Source organism: Molossus molossus, unplaced genomic scaffold, assembly GCF_014108415.1.
Source record: "Molossus molossus isolate mMolMol1 unplaced genomic scaffold, mMolMol1.p scaffold_m16_p_13, whole genome shotgun sequence".
Lineage (NCBI taxonomy): Eukaryota > Metazoa > Chordata > Mammalia > Chiroptera > Molossidae > Molossus > Molossus molossus.
This window is the reverse complement of record NW_023425348.1, coordinates 47855587-47873053: the sequence shown is the minus strand read 5'-3', so window position 1 is coordinate 47873053 and position 17467 is coordinate 47855587. Positions and strand designations below refer to the sequence as shown.

The window sequence follows — 17467 nt, the reverse complement described above, 5'->3', positions numbered from 1 at the left end:
GTTTGGGAAGAGAATGAGGAAGGAGATTCTCTTCTGAAGATACCTCTATTGTATGGTTAAAGGTAGTGAAAAAGTCACTAGACATTATAATAACATTGGTTAATATTCAATTTCCTTTTAAATTAAAACTAAGCTATTTTAGAAAAGTATGTTTTTAAAAATTTGTTTCTTTTTTTTTTTTTTCAACTGTATTGAGGTATACTTAACATGCAAAAAGTTGCATATATTTAATACATACATACATGTTGATGAGTTTGGACATTTGCATTCACCTGTAATGCCATCACCTCAAAAAAAGGTAATAAACATATTAGTTACAAACCTTACATTTGTGTTTTCATCTTCATTCACCACTCTCCTATCAAAGTCAATAGTAAAGAAGTTTCTAAATTCAGGCTCTTATATTACTAAAATCAACATCAGATAAAGGTGCTTTTAGAGGAATCAGCAACATGTTTGCTTCTCCCAAAAGAAACAGCTATTGGAGCCTAAAAGTGCCACCAGAAATGAATGGCTATTCTGTGAAATCATTTTTATAATTCCCAAATTTTAGAGTTATAAGGGTATTTGATTGCCTTATCATAAAATCAATTAATAATTGTGTCTCCCTCTTTTTTCTTTTTAAAGCTAGTTTTATTATTGTATAACTTGTGATAATAAAATGCAAATATTTTAAAGCATAGTTTAATGAGTTCTGACAAATGCAAATGCCTTTGTAGCGACCAGCCCAGTTAAGATATAGAGCATTTCCATTACTTCATGAAGATTTCTTCTTCTTCTTTGTAATCAGTTACTTCCTTCCACCCCAAACATGTAGATGCTGATATGATTTCTTTCACTATAGATTAATTTTTCTCTTATTAGAACTTCATATCAATAAACAAATAAATTATACATGATTTTTAGTGGAGTGTGGTATTTTGGGCTCTGTATAAAGTTTTTCAGATCCATCCATACTGTTACATGTATGAGTAGTTCATTTCCTATTATTGCTGAGTATATTTTTTCAACATACCTCAATGAGTATATTGTTACCTTTCTCCTTTGCTTCAGTCCTTCTAGTCTTCTTCATTTCCAAACACATCAACCACTTATTTGTCTTAGGGCTTTGCTCTTAATCATCCCATTTGTCCCATTGTTCTAGAATTTTCCCTCTCTCGAGTCATCCTTTCGGTCTTAACTAATACCACCTTATTATCAAGATGTTTCTTAATCTACTTATCTCAACTAGATCCTGCCCCCTATAACTTTCTTCAAATATTTTATTTCCTTCCTATCTTAGCAATATTTAATTAGTTAAATTACTTACTTATCATCTCTTCCTCTGATTTGAATATAAATTCCATAGAAGCACAGCATATTTCTCACTATTATATTCTCAAACCTAGCTCACTGCAAAAAAAAAAAAACACTAGTTATATGAATGAATGATTGAATCACATGTGCCTATCATTGTCCGAACAGTTCCACTACTGACCACAAGATGGTACTTGCAGCTCTGTTTTTGCCCCATTTCTATAAAACCGGATACCAGACTTCCCAGTCTTAAGGTCTACTTTTATTATTCCCATGGAAATTTTGAAGGGTGTTGTTAGTCAAATAAGATAAGTCTGTTATGTATATAACAATTTTCCTTCATTCATTTCTTTGTGTTAACAAATATAAAATGTTTGGAACATTTAAAATTTATGTTCAAGAAATATCTATTGAGCAATTATTCTATACCAAACATTCTGTAAGAGGATGGGAATACAGTGGAGAATGAGAGAAATTGGCAATTCAAACATCTGGTGAGTATAAGAATACCAAAGGAAGCACACCGAATACCTACAATTCCAGCTCCAATATAAAAAACACAAATTACTTAAGTTATGCAGTTCTACCATGATTAGAAGCAAGCTTCAGTATGATGAATCAGTGAACATAGATGATTGCCTTTATTACAACCTGAAGAACAAGTGGGTCTGGGGCATCAGACTTGTAACTAAACTCGAGCTTGTCTGCAGTCATTTGCAAAAATTATCAAGTGAGCACTTTAAATGAGGGACTCAATTGTCCATTTATAAGAGGAGCAGAGTCCTCACCACACCTCTCGTCTCTCAAGTAACGTTCATCTGTAATGTGACATAGTGACTACGAGAGGCCAGACAGAACTTAACAAAAGCCATCCCCAGCAGGTCAGCTTCTCCTGGTGCTGAAACATTACTCTGAGCTGAGCCATGCTATTAGGGCTCAGTTCTAGAGTAATTTCAAAAGAGGTATGTTTTATCTGTGTTGTCGACTCTGCACAGAACAAAACACAGTGTTATTCATATAATGACATTTTGTGCTCAAATTCAACAAGCATTTCTCTCTTTCATTTAATATTTGTCAATACTGTGCTTGGTGCTGGGATTCAGGAGATTCAAAGTTCATAGCTCATCCTAAAAACCCTTCCTCTATGCCCTCACAGTGCCGGGTACAATCAGCTGTCATCCACTCACTCCTTCATACCCTAATGATTTGATTGTGGGTTGTAATGTTGATTCTCAGTTTGCTAATCCCGAAGTCACTGATTAATCCTGCTTTGTCTTCTGAGCCTAGAACTCCCAAGATCAGAAAAGAAAGGACAGAAAGACAAGGAGGTGCAATGTCTTCATCATATCCTTCACCCCATCCCCATCCCAAATAAACCTGGATCTCAGTCTCTGGCTTCTGATTCTCAGTTGTCTATCTTAGGCATAGAGCATCATGAGAAAGATCTGGAATTCTCTGGTTTCTAGAGGCCCTCCAGATACCAGCCCTGATTTTTTTTTTTTTCTATCCTCACCTGAGGACATTTTTTGATATTTTGTTCAGATAGAGTAGGAGGGAGAGAGAGAAACATCGACGTAAAAGGGACACATCGAGTGGTCACCATCCGCATGGCCCAACCGGGGCCGGGGAAAAACTACAACCGAAGTACATGCCCTTAGCGGGAACCGAACCCGGGTCTCTCTGGACCACAGTCCAATGCTCTAACCACTGAGCAAAACCAGCCAGGGCCAGCCCTGATATTTTTTACAGGCTTTTGCATCACTGCAGGTACATATGCACAAGTAGCTGTAATTATCCAGTTACATTTTGTAGATGAGGAAGCAAAATATTCTAAGTAAAATCAATGGGTATATTTGTGAGCCAGAATGAATAGCAGATGCAGAAAGTGAAGAAAATCAGCAAACAAACAAACAAAAATTACCCCAGGGTAAGAAGAAATCAGCTGCAGGTTTTAGGCTTATAAATAAAGGCTTATTCCCTGGCCAGTTTGGCTCAGCGGTTGGAGCGTCGGCCTGCGGACCAGAGAGTCCCGGGTTCGGTTCCCGGTAGGGGCACGTACCAAAAAAAGAAAGAAAATAAATAAATAAAGGCTTATAGATTGTTTAACTCTGAGGAAACATTCACATGGCAATGCATATTAATGAAGTCCCTGGAGTTGTGCAAAACTTTACCCTAGGGCGAGATTTAAAAAGGTATTTGTGCCAATTTCTGTTTCTTAAATGTGTCAACCCCATTTTAAGCCTCATGTTTTAAGAGAGGGTCAAGGCCGGTGGGGAGGGGATGGAGACAAGATCCAGCAGGTCTCTCATTTTAACCAGCTTCCATAATGGAGTGGAAAGAGCTCAGGGGTGCTGTAAACCAGATCTACAGCGACAGTTCCCTTACCTCCTGAAACAGCAGTACAATGCGCACGGTCACTGCAGCAGGAAGGTGTAGGCAAGACGTCAGGAAGGGAAGGGCTGTTGTTCTGGAAGAGAAATAGACAAGTCCAGCATGTGGTGATATAGGCTCTGGACCAACTGGGGTGGAGGCTTGAATTACCAATTTATTTTTGAAGTGGCTGTTCTGGAGTTCACATGGTAGAGAGAGTCATTCATTCATTCAGTACTTTTTCAATAGTTACTCTTCTATGTGCCTTCTGTCTTACTAATCCTCAAAGCCATATTTTTTATTCTTTCAACTGGTATGTACTTTTTAAAGGTAACCACCAAATCTTTCCTAGACAGGGGCCTGGAATAGAGTAGGAGCTTAAATATTTGTTACATGAACAAGTAAGTGAATGGTGGATACTATATTCTAAAGAGGTCTGATGTAGGATTTTGAAAAGCAAGTAAGTCATTTTTGGGTTCTCGGGGAGCTCTCACTTTCACAAGGTACATAAGTACATGAACCAAAACTGCATTATTGGTTTATTGGTTCACTGGCAAAAGTAATGCTTTAAGCAGCAGCTACTGAAGAAACTAGCCCTGGGGCATCATCCCACTTCCCAAGATTCCCAGCAATTAAGTCCAAGATTTTCCTAGAAGGAGCAAAGAAGTGAGCAAAGTAGGACACAGAGTCAGGAGACCTGCAATCTAGTCCCAGCTCAGGCCTTTCCTCAAAGTGTGAGGGGGGAAGTCTCTACTCCTCACTGGGTCAGCTCTTCTGTCACTACTTCCTCAACTCTCATAATAAAACAACAATCACTGATTGATTAGACCTGCCTACTTCCAAGAAACAGAGACTGTTTTTACACCAACACAAGGGAAATTGCATACTTATGAATCCCTCTATTAGCAGGGAGACTTGAGAGCAGGAAAGGCATCAGGAAAGATATCACTGAGGAGGTGATGATCAATCTCTGTCTTAAACTGAGTGGCTTTGCTAGATAGGCTGGACAACAATGGGAAGGGAAGGGAACATTGAGGAACCAGCATTTGCAACAACAATGAACCGTGAAAGATTCAGGAAGAACAGCAAAGGTGCTTCAGAAAGAAATGATGCTGCCGAGAAAAATACAGGTTTGATTTTTCCTAGGAGCTTAGGTTTTAGCTTGAAGCACAGAGAGGTTCCACTGCATGTTTGAACCAAAGAATCCTGGGCAAGTTCAGAGTGGAGACTTGTCCTGTTGAGAGTCTTACAGAGAAACTGGGTTTGAAGGGAACAAAAGAAAACCTAACAGGTAGAGCTGGCCCTAGATCAAGGAGGCAAATCATGGAAACAACCTTTCTTCCCTATCCCCATTTTTTTTATTTTTTTTTATTTTTTTTAATTCAATGTCTAAAGAAAGGAAAGAGTATTAAAATGCACACACAGCTATAATAAAAGAGTAAATTCTTTCTTTAGACACAATTGACTTTTATGTGGAAAAAAAAGGACAAGGGTTAATGTAGCATTTACTGTAATTCATTTCCATTGGGAGGTTTAATGTTTGAAATGTTTATTTTGTATTCTATAAATTTGGGCTGTAATTTATAAACACTGTTATCAGGAGAAACAGGATAGAGTCCAATTATTTTGGTTTAATTAAAGAAAAATATGTGTACTTACTAACATATGATAATTGGGTTTTTGTTCAAGAAATATTCTAACCACTCAGGTCTCATAATTCCCAGCCTTCTGGGAATGATTTGGTTGAATCAGGGTAGCCAGGAGAATGTGGGGCAAAGGGACTCACTCAAAGCACACTTTGTGTTGTCACAGCTGTTCCCAGCTTCGCTGCCAGTTATTGGAACAATATGACATAGTGGGGTGGAAAGCAGATGGACACATCTAATCCCCAGATGGCATGTGACTACCCTGACTGCACAGAGAAAGTATGGATGAAGCAGAGCTGGCATAGTAGGGGTCATCATAGTTATTGATTTTATGGGCTGGGAAACAATACAATGGACAACATCTCAGGTTAGGTGGAAGTAAGAGAATCTCCACCATGAAAACTAGCAGAGCCAGGAAGAAATACTTGGTACAAAGGTATAGTCAGTGCAGGCCACATTAACAAGGAAGGCTATTTGCACAACAACAACAACAACATAGCTGATACAGAACAGGAAATAGATCTAGAATTGGGAATCCTCCACCTTGGAAGGACACAAAGGGGGAGGAGTGTGCTTCCCATGGTGGCACCAGAGGGTGACTACTATTGGAAGAGAGACATCATAGCAAACGAGCTCTGTTCTAAATCCAAGAATTTCAGCAGTGTTAAAACTTAGCTATTAGCTTCTCCTGGAAATACCTATTTTAAGATCTTATTTGAAGATAGGGTAGTCATAGAGGTAATCAAGTTCAAATGAGGCCATTAGGGTGAGCCCTAATCCAATGTTATTGGTATCCTTTGGACATAGACACAAGCACACAGGGAGAATGTGTAACTACAAAGACAGAGATTGAAGTGAGGAATCTACTGGGGGGTTGAGGGGAAGACTTCCTAACTTATTTTATGAGGCCACAAAACCTTGAAAGGGTATTGCAAAACAGAAATAATTAAAATCAAATTTATCATTTACATAGAGGCAAAAATCCCAAACAGTACTATAAAAAATAACCCAGGAAGAATATTTAACAATCATTCAATGTATTTTACCACATTGATAGAACAAAGAGAAAAGAACTATGTGAATCCTCAGTAAATTTTTTTTAAAAATGGTTCATTCCAATTGACATTCATGTTGACTTAATAAACTGGATCAGAAACTTACTAATCAAAAATCATGGTTAATGTTGAAATGCTAAAAATATTCCATCCAAGTTAGGGCACAAGATGGCAATGCCTACCATAATCACTTCTTCTTAACTTTGTATCAGAGACCTTAACAAGTATAATGAAGCAAAAAAAAAAAGTAAATAGACTGCAGCACTATTTACAAGTAAACAAGAGAAAATAAAACAAATTATTCACAGATGACATGATTGTTCATTTACATAATTAGAAAGAACAAACAGGCACAGTATTAAATAAAATGACATGGATAAGTGATTATTAATAATTAGTATCATGAAACAAGATAACTAAATACAAAAACAATATTAAAATTGCAATTGTATTTCCATAAATCAACAATTAATTAGAAAGTAAAGTTCTAACATTATATTGTATAAAATAGCATCAGAAATCATACAACTTAGAATAAATAAAATATAACATGTAAAAGATATCAATAGAAAAACCATTAAGCATCAGTTGGAGAAATTAAAGAAGATATATAAACAATGGGATTTCTCATGTTTGTAAATTATAAGGTTCTATATTTTAAATGGATTAATTCTTCTAAAAATAATCAATCGATTTTATCCAATTCCAATCAACATCTTAGGAGGTATTCCTGCAGAAGATATTCTAAAATTTATATGAAAAGGTAAAGAATCTAGCACTGTTACACCAGAATAAAGGTAAAGGGCTTACACTACCAGGTACCAAAGCACAATAAAGGCAGTGATGTATCAGTGCAAGGAGAGACCAACAGACAAATAGGATACAACAGGAAACCTAGAAACAACCCTACATAGAGTTATTTGACATATACAAAAAGTGATTTCACAGCGCAATGGCAAAAATAACTGATGGCAGATCTATTGGCCATATGGAAATGAAAGGCATAACTGAGTTATGAGGGGTAAAGAAACACAACTCAATAGAAAATAGGCAAAATATTTGGAAAAGTCAGGCTTTGGCCAATAACCATTAAAATAAGAAACTTTCTGTTGTTGAAATAAGTTACAGCCAGTATCCGTCTCTGTTTTTGTCACCATTCTCTCTAACTCTATCATTTGTATTGTATTTTTTCTAGAAAAATTAAACTAATTTTTCTTACAAAAATAACTTGGAAAGGCAGTTTATAAAAAGAGATACTCAAACAATATAAAATATATCGCAAGCTGTTCCCCTTGATCAATCATAAAGAAAATGAAAATTAAAACCTCAATGAGGTATCAGGAAACACCTACCAGAAAAGCAAAACAAGTTATTTTTTAAAAATAGTGAAACTTTTTATTCTTTCGCAATGACAAATAAAATTTTCTCATAGTCATTTTATTACTGATCAATTCAGACACTTGGTAGAGGTTGCAGGTATAGTTGTGGTATTTGCATTTAACCCCTCACACTTTCTGCAGTTGAGTTCTCAAACAAGAAAGCATAGAAATAATAGCCAAATGGAAATTAAAGAAAAATAGGTCAATGAGAAACATATTACTGGTCTTCTTGATATCTAGGCAAACCCAAGACTCTCTCTGCCAATCTGGAGTTTCTTTATAAAAGAGAAACATAAGTTTGGGTGTTCGTGTTTCCCTCTCCTTTGAATCTAGAATTGCTAGACTTATAAAGTAATCTGCATCCATACTTAACTGCCCACATCAACAAGGATAGACAAATTCTCCCAAGAATCTAAGCCCTTCCATTTATTATCTCAGGAAAACAGCAAGTACCAGAGTAAGAACACATGGAATTTATTACTCACACAGAAGGACACCAGCCAATAGCAAAATGGGGCCCAATTAATATAGCAGGAGCTGACCCATTTTGTTAGTGAGTGCCTGGACAAAGATGGCTTCGGGAGAGGATGTAGCATTCTCTCTATGGGTCATACAGTAATAAAGAAATAGGGGCTTGGAGGTGGTTTGAAAATTTCTTCACTCTTTATTGTCGCCATAATTGTCCCAGGAAACATTAGTTTGCTTTTGTATCGTTCCAGCATACTGATAATAAAGAGATAATAACATGCATTAATTTATTCCCCAGTGACAGAGCAATGTCTAAACATCCATTTATATGAATAATTTGGTTTATTTGTATTTAAGGATCCTGTGGACCACTTGTCACTTGAGTTAGTTGCTAAAACCCTTCTGAGATTGCATGGAATTGTCCTGTATTGATAGTTGGAGAGAGAGAGTTCTCTGTCTGTGACCCCAGGGAGATTCGCATGTTGCCCATGGCCCCACAGCTCAATCCCACTTTACTATAAAGCCCTTGACTCCAGGACTGTATCTTGTTCTCTCTCTGCTAGTGAAGACAGAAAAGCCTCCTCTTTCCGCATGAAGCTGGTAAGAGGGTAGAGAAAGGTGTTCATTGTGTCAACTTTGTGCTTTGATGGTTACTTACAAATGTATTCATGTGAGCTTGTAGAAAAGTCAGACAATGTTATGGTCACTCCTGTCCTCAGTGATCCATATAACACAGATTTCTGAAGCCCACTAGATTATAGTTAACTATTGTAATGATTGTTTTCAGATTGAATGAAAACCTAGGAATTTGAGATTAAAAAGTAACTATAAAAACTAGTATAAAGGGAATGGTAACATGTATATTTATTACAGAAAGCAAAATTTACCTAGTATTTTTAAATGTTTAATTGAAAAATGTTAATATTATAATAACTAATATAGCTATTATTTGATTTTATGTCTTCCTAGAATTGATTTGAACAACATAAATATACTCATTTAAATATTATTTTAACCTTTTTCATTGAACAAGTCTTCATAACATTAATAACATTTCTGTGTGTATTCATTCATCTGCCTCTCCTGTTCTCTGTGATATCTACTGAAAACCTTATCTTCAAACTGGCATCCATCACTTCATACTCCTAGAACAGCAGTAAATATCACTCTAAGAACTCATGCAGGGCACAATGTAGGCACTGGTTAAAAAGGAGGAAATTCTGACGTGCTCTACCACATGGATGAACCTTGAGGACGAGATGCTAAATAATATAAGCTATCACACAAAAACATGTACTGCATGATTCCATTTATATGAGCTATTTAAAGTAATCAAAATCAAAGAGAAAGTTTTCACCTATAAGTCTATTCTCTGAGTTTGTTCACCCACAATGTTAGATTGAAATGATTCACAACTTCCAAATCTATAAAGAACAAAAATCTGAGTTTTTTGTCTCCAGCACAAATCTGGAGACTTTTGCCAGGAGATTCACACCCGCAAGGGCACTTTAGACCTAAAGACATCTTTAGATGGATTTCTCTTATGTCATTTCATACATGACATATTTAAAATGGAATTATTTTTCTTAACTAAGTCTCTATTCACAGAATCTTATTATCTAATAGAGCTTAAAATTATGTCAATTATGTTAAAATGTATAAAATTATACAGATATATTTTTCTTGAATTTAAGACTTTAAAATATTTATGTATTTTGCTAAATATCCCTCATAATGAATGCAGATGAATGTCAGAGTTCAATTTAGTTTTCTCAATGATAGAGGACTTATTCATGAACTTAAATACCTCTCTTAACCCAAAGAAAATTTATCTAGATATTTTTTGTGTAATCATGTACTTTCTTATTTCTCTAGGATGTGAGCATTGTGAGGACAAATGCTACAAATCTACATAACAGAGAGATCTTACATAACTTGACATCTACATTTCCAACTTTCTTGTTGACCGGCATTCCTGGCCTGGAGTCTGTCCATGCCTGGATCTCCATTCCCTTCTCCTGTCTCTACACCATTGCCCTCTTTGGGAACAGCATGATCCTGTTTGTCATCATTACCCAGCACAGTCTCCATGAGCCCATGTACTATTTCCTGTCCATGCTATCCACAGCTGACTTGGGCTTAACTATTTCTACGATGTCGACAACATTATCTATCCTCTGGTTTAATGCAAGAGAAATCAGTCTAGATAGATGCATTATCCAGATGTTTTTTCTTCATGGATTTACTTTCATAGAATCTGGAGTGCTGGTGGCTATGGCCTTTGACCGCTATGTGGCGATCTGTAACCCTCTGAGGTACGCTATCATTCTCACTAATTCCAGAATCATTCAGATGGGCCTCTTAATGATTATACGCACTGTAGTATTAATAATGCCACTACTCTTGCTCCTTAAGCCCCTCTATTTCTGTAGAGCAAATGTTCTTTCCCATTCTTACTGTTACCATCCAGATGTGATTAAATTAGCATGTTCAGACACTCAGGCCAACAGCATCTGTGGATTAATTAATCTCATTCTGACCACTGGGGTAGATACACCATGCATTGTCCTGTCTTATATCTTGATCATTCGCTCTGTGCTCAGTATGGCCTCCCCTAAAGAACGGCACAAGGTCTTTAGTACTTGTGTTTCTCACATTGGAGCAGTTGCTATTTTCTACATCCCCATGATAAGTTTGTCCCTGGTGCATCGTTATGGCCAATCAGCCCCCAAAGTGGTCCATTCGATGATGGCCAATATATACCTGCTTTTGCCCCCTGTGCTCAACCCCATCATCTATAGTGTAAAAACAAAACAGATTCGCAAGGCTATACTCAGTCTTCTCCTTACAAAATGAACAGACATGATTCATTTTGAGAAGAACCAGATAAAAATCACTTTCACTGTAGAAAAGCAACTCTGGTAGGTGACTGCCTGTCAGATATTTTTTTCCCCATTTCATTTATTTATTCAACAAACATTTAGTAAGCATTTCTGTGTTTTCAGATAAAAAATGTACATTATACCTTAAGCATTTTATAGTCCAATAATGGAAACAGGAAAATACAATAATAAACTAATATAAATAATAGTCTAAGTAATTAATATTTATTATTTTATATTAGGTGCCCTACTAAGTGCTTTTGAAATATATTCTATTTATTTTTCAAAATGACTCAATGAATTATTGTTTTAAAGATGAAGAAACTGAAGCCTAGAGACATTTATCTGTTCATCAAAGTCCACATGTCTAACAGAGCAGGGTTTAGTTTGAATCCAGCTTTTCTGTATCTCAGACACCACACTCTTTACTCATTTTGCAAACTCTGCCAAAAACATCTAGGAAACATGTTATGGGATCAAAGGTAAAAATTGGATCTTCATTTTCATATATCATGGTTTAAAAAGTCATAATGGCTTCCTTAGAGTATAGCTTAGTTTGTTTTCTTTAACAATTATTAGTATTACAAAAAGTAGATATAGATACGTCCAAATAAGCCATAGATCAGTATCTAGTACTTGATGGTCAATAGCTAAAGTTTTAAGGATTAGAGACATTTGGTAATTCATCACAGGAAATTGGAACTTTGGAAAACTAAAAATGATCATGAAGAAGTACAATATAAGGAAGTTAGGGGCAGAGGCTCTTAACCATTTTCTGTACAATGGTCCTTTTGGACTCTAATGAAATCCACTAGCCCTTCTCCACAGAAACATCACATATAAACACACTCAAACTCTTTTCCATAGATGTCTGAGGCTTTACAAATGCCATGAAGGTCCTACATGGCTCTCTTAACCAACCAAAAAAAAAACAAAGAAAAGAATTCATAGTTTTCAGCATATAAACAGTTATACATAGCCAGACCTAACCCATTTGGATCCTGGAAAGAGACTCACAGTAACTAGATCAATTCAAGAGGCAGGCAGAAGCTGAAAGCTCAATTGAATAAAATGGTAGAAAAACTCAGAAAAAAATAGAGATAGTAGCCTAATGGGAGTCACATCAATTTTGTTGCAGTTGGAAAATTAATCAGTAAGAGGGATGCTCATGTATCCCACAAGCACTGGGGCAGCAGTGTACTGGAGTGCTGGGCCTTATACCGGCTTGTGAGAAACCATAGTGTGCATCTCCTCTCAACTCTGTGTTCAGTGATGCCGTATTGGCAGCTGAAATGAGCATTTATATATACCATGGGAATTGGGATACTACAAATGAAGGGGGCCTTTGTTTCTTTTTTTTTTTTTTTTCAGACATATAGTTTACCAGCACACCAGTGACCAGGGTTCTGCTTCATGTTTCGTCTTGTGAAAAGCTATAGAAAACAAAAGCAAAAATATATTCCCCTCTACTCAAGGAGCTCAAAGTCCAATTCATGAAGTAACAACATAGACAAATTATAAAATAATGTATTAAATGTTATGATAGTTTATAATACAAAATTATTCCCCTTGTTTCCATTGCCAAATGAGATGAAGTGATTCCAAAGGTAAATGGAGAATGTTATTCAGAAAGCAATTCTGTGGAAGAATATAAGTATTGTGTCATCATTTTACTTTTCAAGGAAGAGTACTCTCCTGAGTTTTAAATTTGTAGGTCCTAATTGGACATAGCATTGAAAAATCTTAAAACAAAATCTTTTGCTGTTTTTTTATTTTGTTTTCTCTATCCACCAGATATTTCCAAGTGAATTTAGATGACAATTTTGTATGTTACTTAAAGTTCTTTTGCTTGAATAATACTATTTTATAAAAGAATTGATTAGATTTGGTTTAGAAGTTTAGTTGTACTTTTTGAATTTTATATGTGGGGAACTTTTTTCTGGTAATTCTACATGTGTGTTAGCCACTTGGAGCTTCAGAAAGATAAAACACAAAATATTAAAATTGAGGGACTTATGCTTTGAGATGCTTAAAGAGCTAAACATTGCAAAGCTAAATCCCACCTCCCCTTCCCCCCAAAAAAACTCTAGATATCTATGGAGACCTCTAGCTAGAACTGAGAAAGAGAACAATATGATAGCAAGGGAGAAATATTCTTGATTTATTTAGGAACTCTTAAAATGTGCAAGCAAAAACTTGGATTGTTTTATTTAGCTTGAGTTGTATCATTAGTCTACAAAATGTCCAAGATACTATATAGACATGTTACTTAGTATAATTCTCAAAGGGAATTAACTAGTGCTTGGCTTAATATGTAGACTAGGCTTTGTAAAATTATTTAATTAGCATTTTAATAAATTTCAGTAGCTCAAAGGGGCCCCATTAAAAATATACTCATAGTAGAGTCTTGAGGATCTGAGGATCTCATTTCATGGGCCACAGGTAGAAATAAATAAAAGAGAGTGACAAGAAAGAACAAAACAGCTCTATACATGTGAAGGCATAGCGTTGTTTTCACTCCATTTTTCCATATGCTATGTAAGTCCCAATTCTTTCATTTACGTACATCTGTTGTGTTCTCTCTCTTCAACTGATCCATGTGGTGCACTGCCATCTGATCAATTTATAGAAAATGAATGGATTAAAACGTTTCCTACAGAAGGATGGACATAGTGAAATCTCTCAGCCTTGAGGTAAATTACCTTCTTATTTCCTTCATGACCCGGGTTCCCCTCCAGGCTTGTATTCTCACCATTCCTCTCATGCCGGAGGTTAACTGCAAATTGACTCATGCTGTTTTCCACTCTAAAATACCCCATGACTTCCCCTTTTGCTTTTAGTCTACACTGTATTTATAGTTCCACTCCTTTTATGAACCATTCTTTTGCCAATTGAATAAAGTGTCTGAGGAAAATGATCGTGTGGGGATGAATAAATTATATCAGGCTGGAAGACCCACCTTAAAGTGTGTTCCATGAGAGGCCCAGAGGACACCATTCATCAAGGCCATTGGCAATGAGCTGTGAAAATGATGCCAGCATCACTAAGAAGTTAAGTGGCTCTTTTCTGCTGACCAGGAATGATAGTAGGAAATGCAGTCAGAGAGCCAGGCTCATGAATATCCATGCATATGATGAGGCCTTGACATAATACAAAACAGATAGCTGTGGTTGATCACCAAAAACCCAGGGACTGCAATCCTCATAACAACCAACTAGGTCCAAAGGGCAGACAAGAGAGCTTTAATGTGCAAGTAGTTGTGAAGGTGGACAACAGAGCATGATATCCTTGGGCAAGATAGACAAGCAGCCAACAAGGGGCTTTTTGCTAAATGAACAAGAAGGAGGTTGGAAGAACTGTCATACTTTGATCTAAACTTTGAGATAGAGAAGACAAAAAGCAATTTTGGTAGAAAGCATCATCTTAACAGGTTAGCAATTCTTAACAGGTTAACAAAGCCTATTGAGTATCCTCGAGTTGAAGTCACCTGTCAGACAAGTCCTGTGCCGGCCAGGAATGGGCCTGCCTTAGTTTCCCCACCATACTCAGTCACTGTCTGGAGAAGTTCATGGGAAATGTGGCGTCCTTAGAATGTGATGATGGATTTAAAAGCTCAGCAGCTAGGACTGATTTTCTCCATAATGTACGGTGTGATGGGCACAGTTTAATAACCAGCACATCTCAAATTAAGAGAAAAACATTTAGGGCAATATAAGGAGAAGCCAACGAGCCAAATTTTGAGACAGAGAAGCCAGAGCAGCTACACTGCTCAGGAGAAGTTTAAAGAGTATGTCATTTCCAAGCCTTCATGCATCTCCCTGAAAGTTTCAGAAGGTCTGGAAATAAAGTGTCAGGGTGAAGGATATTTTGCAGCTATTCTCTAATTCAGAAATTATTTATAAATGTAATGTTAAAAATACTCATGAAAAAACATCTGATTGGCCCTGCTTGAATCAAGTGTCTAAGCCTCCAGTATTGATCAAGCAGGTTCATGTGTACAGCATGATGTATTGGGCCCTATTTTAGTATATAGCTGTGTCTAACCACCATGCTGTACATCTGGAACTAATATAATACTGAATGTCAACTGCAATTGAAAATTTTTTTTTTAAGTTTTAAAGAAAAGAAAGGAGAAACATTTTTTGCCACAGAACTATCCAACACTACTCTAATATCCACTCTCTATTCACCAATAGAGTGCAGTAAAAACATTTGATTAATGACAAGTGTCTTTAAGTCAATAGTCGTGATCCTGGAGATTAAATAATTAACTACATAGAAGAAGATTTTCAACTTTAAGTGTCCCTCTTAGCACAACCACTCAAACCAAAAGTATGAAGAATTACAAAATCATTGATTAGATGATTAACAGAGCAGTTATAGAAAATTACAAAGTGTAAACACATGTATTAATGCATCTTATCTTTCCTGCAGGCCAGCAAAGACAGTTTTGGATAATTTTGAAGCAAAGATTAAAAAGGAATCAAGAAAAAAAATTAAAAATCTTACTCTGCTAAGCATAGAAATGATGAAAAGTCCCTCATGTATAATTTAAATTCTTCATAAAATTTTTTTGTTTACTATATTAATTACATATTCTGACAATTACTGTCTTATAAAGTTAATTTAATACTAATATTTTACTACTAAGAACAAATAGTGCAGTATAAAATTAAAAGTTTAAAAAACTAATAATTCTTAATCTGAGCAATTTTTTTTATTAATTTGTTTTGTTACAAATGTTTCTCCTTTTTCTCCCATTGACACCCTCCTCCCCATCATCCCCGCCCCATCCCCAGCTTTGTTGTCAATGTCCATTGGTCATGCGTACATGCATACAAGTTCTGTGGTTTATCTCTTTCTCCCCCAACCCCGCCCCCCCCCCTCCTCTGAGGCTTGTCAGTCTGTACCTCACCTCTATGTCTCTGGGTCAATTTTGTTCATCAGTTTGTTTAGTTCATTACATTACACAAATAAGTGAGATCATGTGATATTTGTCTTGCTCTGATTGGCTTATTTCGCTTAGCATAATACCCTCCAGGTCCCTCCATGTCGTCTCAAAGGATAAGAGATCTTTCTTTCTTACAGCTGCATAGTATTCCATTGTGTGCATGTACCACAGCTTTTGTACCACTCATCTACTAATGGACATTTGTATTGTTTCCAGATCTTAGCTATTGTAAATAGTGCTGCTATGAACAGAGGGGTACATGTATTCTTTCTGATTGGTGTTTCGGGCTTCTTAGGGTATATTCCTAGAAGTGGGATCACTGGGTCAAATGGCAGTTCAATTTAACTTTTTGAGGTAATACCATAGTGTTTTCCACAGTGCATTCCCACCAGCAGTGTACGAGAGTCCCCTTTTCTCCACACCTTCACCAACACTTGTTTGATGATTTGTTGATGGAGGCCATTCTGACTGGTGTGAAGTGATAACTCATTATTGTTTTAATTTGCATCTCTCTGATGATTAGTGATGTTGAGGATTTTTTCATATGTTTCTTGTCCATTTGTATGTTCCATTTGAACTGGTGTCTATTAGGGTCCTCTGCCCATTTTTTAATTGGGTTCTTTGTCTTCCTTTTGTTGACTTGTATGAGCACTCTACATATTTTGGAAATTAACCCCTTATCTGATACATCATTGGCAATTATGGTCTCCCATATAGTGGGTTCCCTTTCCATTTTGATGGTCATTTCTTTTGCTGTGCAGAAGCTTTTTAGTTTGATGTAGTCCCATGTGTTCATTTTTTCCTTTGTTTCTCTTGCCTTAGGTGTTATATCAGTGAAAATTCTGCTGCATATTATGTCCAAAATTTTGTTGCCTGCATTTTCTTCTAGAATTTCTATGAATTCAAAAGTTACATTTAAGTATTTTATCCATTTTGAGCTTATTCTCATGTATGGTGTAAGTTGGTGGTCTAGCTTCATTTTTTTTGCATGTAGCTGTCCAATTTTCTCAACACCATTTATTGAAGAGACTGTCTTAACTCCACTGTATTCTTTTGCCCCCTTTGTCAAATATTAATTGAGCACATTGTCTTGGGTCAATTTCTGGGTTCCCTCTTCTGTTCCATTGATCTATCTGCCTGTTCTTGTGCTAGTACCAGCCTGTTTTGATTACAGTGGCTTTGTAGTATAACCTGATATCTGGCAATGTGATCTCTTGTACTTTGTTCTTCTTTTTCAAGATTGTTGTGGGGTTTCTTTTGGTTCCATATAACCTTTTGGAGTGTTTGTTCTAGTTCTGTGAAATATGTCATTGGTATTTTGATGGGGATTGCATTGAATCTATAGATTGCTTTGGGTAGTATGGACATTTTAATGATGTTAATTCTTCCAATTCATGAACAAGGTATATGCTTCCACTAT

At 36.3% G+C, this 17467-nt stretch overlaps 1 protein-coding gene across 1 annotated transcript; it reads left to right on the top strand.

The window, feature by feature from the left end:
* The first annotated feature begins 8805 nt into the window (after positions 1-8805).
* Positions 8806-11070, top strand: LOC118628555 (olfactory receptor 51F1). Its single transcript, XM_036259537.1, has 2 exons — positions 8806-8814; positions 10090-11070. The coding sequence occupies exons 1-2, from the start codon at positions 8806-8808 to the stop codon at positions 11068-11070; spliced, it is 990 nt and encodes a 329-aa protein (XP_036115430.1).
* The last annotated feature ends 6397 nt before the right edge of the window (positions 11071-17467 follow it).